Here is a 6678-nt window from a genome sequence, read left to right on the forward strand (position 1 = left end):
CAACACCAAATCGCTATGTTTCTTGTCAACATGTAACTACAATGGGCCAATATTGGGCCAACATCACATGCCCAACACCGTTGGTTTAGCTTTCATGCCAACGTAAATGAACGTTGGACCAATATCACATGCCCAACACCGTTGGTTTAGCTTTCTTGCCAACGTAAATGAACGTTGGACCAACGTTGGGCCAATATCACATGCCCAACACCGTTGGTTTAGCTTTCTTTCCAACGTAAATGAACGTTGGACCAACGTTGGGCCAATATCACATTCCAACACCGTTGGTTTAGCTTTCATGCCAACGTAAATGAACGTTGGACCAACGTTGGGCCTACATCTGTTCCCCAACGCCAACACTCCACCAACCATACAACCAAAAACCAACGTTGGCCCAACGGAGTCTATCTGGGCAAGACATTTCACTTCGCTGAATTTATTCTAAATTTTCAGGCGTGATATAACAGATCAGCAAGCCCCTATCACATTGCATGGCATACGTTAACTGCAACAACTCTGCAAACTAGTTTTGTTTATTAGAATTGACATATTTTAATTACCGCAGGAAACAAAAATCGGTCTAAAGTTCCCCACTGAGTCAGCAAGATAGCTTTATTGTGATTATTTCCCATGCTGTATCGTACAGCAGCGGCGATAGTACAATTTAGTTGCTTCCAAATACGTAAAATGTAAATATAAGGAATGTGCTTAACTTTAGTGTGAATAATTGGTATGTGAATTACACAGACGTGCACGTAGGCATATTTTTCATGAAACGTTAGCGCTTTAAAAAATATGCCTACGTTACAAGTCTGTGTGAACTTTCAAACATTCCTTAATTGAGTTTTAATTGTAAACTAGATCTCAAATGATGAGCAACAAAATGAGCATTGTACTATTTGCACTATTCTTCGTATCGACAACCGCAAATATACCTGAACCAACGGACCCATGTGTGACTGTAAAGAATTCCCTTTTACTTGCCTCACAACTTGTTAAACAACTACAGGGTACTTGCAATGAAAATGTAACAACTGGAGGGAATCAAGAAATGGCAAATTACATAGAATGCGCTACTAAAGGAGATGTGAGAGATATGAAACAAGAATTGATGTCATTGCGTGGTTTAGTACAGAGCTGTAGAAAAGGTTAAATGAATTTTGTTTTTACATGTGACTTTTGATTTCATATGTTGCATCTCCAATCACGTTTATATATCATTTATGAGTCAATTAAATGAATTAGAAATAATTAAAATGAAATTAATATTTTAATATTATTACATCGCAATTTAACAGGGTGTTTGCAAAAATAATTTTACATTTTAAAACATATTAAAAATACATTTAATAACAGTTTTCTTAATAAGTCCTAAGACTTTCCATAAATTTTCAAATAAGTGAATTTTGTCTTAAGTCGGAATTTGAAGAAAAAGAAACTGTTCTATGTTGTGAAACGTATGTTCAAATCTACAAAACATCAATGAACCAAAACTATCATTATGATTACAATATTAATTGACCATGGTCACCTAGCAAAATCTTTTTAAATAAAAAATAGGATTTTTTGTACACATCAGCTTCTATCTTCATATTACCATTTATCATTAAAAGTATTTCTTACGTGAACTGCATTGAATTTAAGTGTGAACAATTCTTTTTTATGTGAACTAAATCATGAACGTATTTTTCAGCAATAGTTAATAGTTATATTACATAATTATATATGATTCATCTTATATGTCCTAGGTATACGTTTAACCAATATTCAACCACATCGGAAAAACTTATTTCATTGTTGTTTTTTTTTTCATTTAATTTGCATCCATTAAATGGGAAATATCGACAACTTCACTAATGAAATATTATGTAATGATTTATTTTTAATTTTAATTGAATCCTTGATATTTTAAATTTTAAAATGATCACAGTGTAATCATACTATTTTTATAGACACGTGTGGCGTATTTTATCCAAGAGACTGTCAGGACCTCTTGCTTCAAGGTCACAGGGAGAGTAGGGTGTACACAATTTTTCCAAAGAACGGGTCTAGCTTCCAGGTTTTCTGTGATCAAGAAACAGACGGTGGTGGATGGACGGTAATAAACATCAAATTGAAATTAACAACGAGCACATGTCTTTTTTCCCTACTCTTTGTAATCATGAAGAATCCTTATTGTAGTGAACAAAAAGAATGAATTTCACGTGAGCCCTCTGGAATATGTAAAAGTGAATTCATTTTCCATAACATAGAAAAGTAATAGTATACCAGGTTCAAACCTGCTTGCATATCTTCTTCCCTAGAAGTGAGACAAAATTTATGCTAATATGATCGCGGCCACAATTATTCATTAATGGAAGTATGTTCGTATTTTATCTCGTTATAGGTCTTGAGAAAAAAGTAACAATAAAGTGTAAAATGATAACAGTTATACAGCTCAACAAACATTTGAAACTCACATGGTTTTTCGCACAAATCAAAGTCACATTGTTATAATGCAAAAATAATGTAATGTGACAACAAAATATATTTCTAAAATGATTTATGACTTAATTTTGATCATATTCCAATTCTTTAAACATAATTCACTCATAATAATTGGTGGGATTTTTATATGCTCTTGCTTGATATCTTATCAGAGTTTCCAAAGTATTTTCATTGTTTCTTGTCAAATGTAACTGTCTTTTTAATCTTTCACTTTAAAGCATACTTTTGCCTTGCTTTTATGCAGGAACAGTGCAGCTCATGTAACTTCTGTATTTTCTGAACATTCATAAAACACTAAGGCGCAAGATGAAAGAAGTATTTCTCATCTGTTCGACTGCTTTCTATGTTAAAAAGATGGTATATCATCAGGTTAACCTCCTGAAATCTAGCATCATGAAAGATACCTTCCATCACAAAATTTCAGAGTTTAAGACCATAAATATAAAAGAATTTTCTTTTCGATATTTACAATTTACTTTGTTGTAAGATAAACAATACTTTATTATCCCATCCTTTTACATGATTTCTTTATGCAGTTTTGTCATTTTTCGGCGCTTAATTTCGACAAAATCAAGACAAGTATAGAAAATGTGCAAAGCAAATAGTATCAAAGAAAGGTCCATTAATTAATTTGTAAAAGCCTTTGCTAGAATCATACACATTTAACATCATACAATTTATAAAGAAATTTCCTTTTAGAACACTGACTTTTAAAACTTACGAAAATGATTTTAGAGAAAGTGCACTTATAACATGAAACAACATAACACAACAAGGGTTATGTCTCGATAATTCTAAGCTTTATTGTAAGAAAAATGTGACTTTAATCTGTGCGAAAAACCATGTGAGTTTAAAAAGTTTGTTTAGCTGTACAACTCTCAAAAACGACTTCATTTCTCCTTTCGGTATATGAGAAAGTTTATAAGCTAATTTCAACAGTTAATGTATGTGTCAATTATCACATCAATAACTCAGGGAATCCAGACGTATTTATTTTTAGCTCACCTGAGCCGAATGCTCAAGTGAGCTTTTCTGGTCAAAATTTTTCCGTTGTGTTTCTGTCCTCTTTGTTGTTGTCGGTGTAAACTTCTCACATTTCCATCTTCTTTTCAAGTACCACTGGGTCAATTTCAACATGCCACAAAGTATCTTTGGGTGAAAGGGAATCAAGTTTGTTCAAATGTGGGACCAAGCCCTCTTCCGAAGGGAGATAATTATGAATAATGAAAAAATAATGGCATCTTTAAAAACTTCGAGAAACTTTGAAACGGAGTTAGGGGTTAGTGAGGGGTCGCAATTGGAGATCAAATAATATGTTGGAAAAAATTTTTGAAATCTTCTTTTCAAGTATGGCAAAGTTATACATGTATGCTTTATTGATATAGTGAGATTCTAAAGTAACAGACAATTAAAATCCACCTCCCCAAAAAGTAAATTTTTAATGCTAGGCTGATATGTGTTTTTTTTTAACTAGCCCATGTGCTCAGGTGAGTGATGTTGCCCATGGACCTCTTGTTAAATTAAATATTCTACTTAAAGGTTTTACAAAGGCGGCAGGATGGATCTGAAGATTTTTTCAGAACCTGGTATGAGTACAAGACCGGATTTGGAAATCTGTCAAATGAGTTTTGGCTTGGTAATGTCAACTGTTGAATGTGCTTCTGGATATTTTTTTCATAAATGTTTTCGAGGCAAAGTTAATTCTTTTATTATCAATTAATAAGGATTTTTATATTTCTGATTACAACAATACCAAAAAAAGTTTTTGAACAATTGTAAAAGAAAGGGTTTATATAAAAATGTTAAATCTTTTAAAGATGTGCAAACAGTGAAAATACTTATATATCAAACATATGAGAATTTTACAAACAAAACAAACATGAATATGTCTACATAAGGATATCAAAATTAATTTAGGGTCATTGTTTTAATATGTCTCTTGTTTATATTTTTTCATTAGCTTTTAAATTCATGAAACAAGGATATATAATCCCTAAGCGTTGTTTCGCATTTTTTAATGCAAGAAAATATGGAAGATTCTTCACTTAGGACACATAAACACATGCTAAGGCCAAGTACTAAGAATCCCCTGGCGTTCCCTTGTATCATCATCATTTATACATGTAGGACATTTGAATAAAAACTGAATGAATCTCTTTTCTCATTTTTTTCTGAACAGGGAATGACAAAATCCACACCCTTTCAGAATCCGGGAATTACTCTTTAAGAATCGACCTGAAGGATTTTTCCGGAAATTCTCGTCATGCTAGCTACAGTACCTTCAATGTTGGAAATGAAGAATCGGGATATCTCTTAAAGGTCCTAGGTTACACCGGGAATGCTGGTAACTTATTTTTTTGCATGTTAGCCAATAACTGATTACGTCATTATTTTATGTTAACCACATATTGATTACATTATGTTCTAATGTCAACAATGTATTTCTTTAGTCAACTCAATGTCTATTCACAACAATGCTACATTCGTCACCAAGGATCGGGATAATGAGAGATCGTGTGCAAATAGATTGAAAGGGGGTTGGTGGTACCGAGCTTGTCACGAAGGTAACCTTAACGGTCTGTACTTGAGAGGAGAGCATAAATCCTATGCTGACGGTATAAACTGGTATAAATGGAAAGGATATCACTATTCCTTAAAGTATGCTGACATGAAAATCAGGAGAACAATTAACTAAAATCTAGACAACCATATTCAGACAAATTATGAGAGAACATCATTTATAGAAATGAATTAATAAAATTAAGAAAATATTAACTTGTTTTCATTTTCGTTTTTCCTTCATTATCTAAAATTACATAAATATTCTAAAAGAAATGTTTAAGGGGGCCGACTATGGTTTTATTGTGTGAAAACTGCAATAGCGAAACTCTTCATTTTTATACAATATATAATTTACATTACCTGTAGTGTACATGCAAAGTTTTGGGGAAATCTACCGTCCAGGTATTTTGGAGGGACCGTCTCAAAATTCAGGTTTATTCACTATAGGAGTATATAGGAAAATATGCCAATTTTTAGCACGTTTAAGCAAATTATACAAATACATGTACTACAATAGACTTTTTGTTCAAACTATAATATTTGATGAGTAATGCTATGTTGTTGTGAGATGTGTATTGTTTCATTATGTATATTATTATTAACATTAAGTTTCTTGAACATTCCAGAGTGGTCAATATGTTTGGTCATTTTTTCTAGAACATTCTTGAACTTTGTTTATGTCTAGAACTTTCCAGGAATATCATGTATTTACAATTTCTAGAATATTCTAGATTTATTTTACTGTATAAATACCCTGTCAATTCGATGCATAGAGAATTGTCGTATAAGCATCATTGAGGTATTACTGGGATATAATTTCACTGGGACATTGTGTGCAGCAACGGACACACTGATGTATGTATTTTTAGATTTTTGCTAAGTTTGTACTTAATGATTTGTATATTACTGTAAATAAATTATTGTTAAGTTTAAACTGTGTGATTGATCTTTGCTGGAATTTAGGGTTATTCTGACCCATAACAGAATTGGGGGCTCGTCCGGGATCAAGAATTTTTTTTTTTTGCACTTTTGCAGTTTATTGTCAGAATTTTGTTAATTGAACCTTTAAATTAAATTATAAGCCAGCAAAAATCAACATGGTATTTTCGGTCACAGACTTTCTTAGTTCACCAAGTGTTCAGGTTTTTGATACGTTAAAAAAGGATGACTTGATCGCATTAGGTTTGCATTTTGGGTTAGATGTTAAATCCTCTCAGAGAAAGCAAGACATTAGAATTAAGGTTGCAAACAAACTAGTAGAAGAAAACATCTTTGAAAAATATGATCTTCCAGAATATACAGTTAAATCAGAATTAGGCTCTTACAAAATGGCAGAATATCAGTTTCAATTAGAGTTAGAGAAAATGCGATTAGAAAGAGAAAAATTAGAAAGAGAAGAACGAGAGCGTGAACGAAAATTTGAATTAGACAAATTAGAAAGAGAAGAACGAGAGCGTGAACGAAAATTTGAATTAGACAAATTAGAAAGACAAGAGCACTTTGAGTTAGAGAAATTAAGATTACAGCACCAACCAGAACCGTCATTTGTCAAGAATGAATTTGACGCAGCAAAAAACATTAGGTTAGTTCCGAAATTTCAAGAAAAATCTGTAGACAAATATTTTCCCC

General features: G+C 32.3%; 2 protein-coding genes across 2 annotated transcripts; both read left to right on the plus strand.

Annotated features, from left to right (window-relative positions):
• Positions 1 to 851: 851 nt before the first annotated feature.
• LOC134235573 (intelectin-1-like) lies at positions 852 to 2197 on the plus strand. Its single transcript, XM_062717705.1, has 2 exons — positions 852 to 1148; positions 1953 to 2197. Exons 1-2 carry the CDS (start codon positions 869 to 871, stop codon positions 2195 to 2197), a joined length of 525 nt encoding a protein of 174 aa, XP_062573689.1. The 5' UTR covers positions 852 to 868.
• A 1524-nt stretch (positions 2198 to 3721) lies between these two features.
• LOC134235569 (ficolin-1-A-like) lies at positions 3722 to 5211 on the plus strand. The gene is made up of 4 exons (XM_062717702.1): positions 3722 to 3766; positions 4027 to 4123; positions 4667 to 4831; positions 4938 to 5211. The coding sequence occupies exons 1-4, from the start codon at positions 3722 to 3724 to the stop codon at positions 5180 to 5182; spliced, it is 552 nt and encodes a 183-aa protein (XP_062573686.1). The 3' UTR covers positions 5183 to 5211.
• The last annotated feature ends 1467 nt before the right edge of the window (positions 5212 to 6678 follow it).

The sequence above is a fragment of the Saccostrea cucullata genome, unplaced genomic scaffold (assembly GCF_032062105.1).
Source record: "Saccostrea cucullata isolate Sc308-1 unplaced genomic scaffold, CSIRO_AGI_Scuc_v1 ctg3600, whole genome shotgun sequence".
Lineage (NCBI taxonomy): Eukaryota > Metazoa > Mollusca > Bivalvia > Ostreida > Ostreidae > Saccostrea > Saccostrea cuccullata.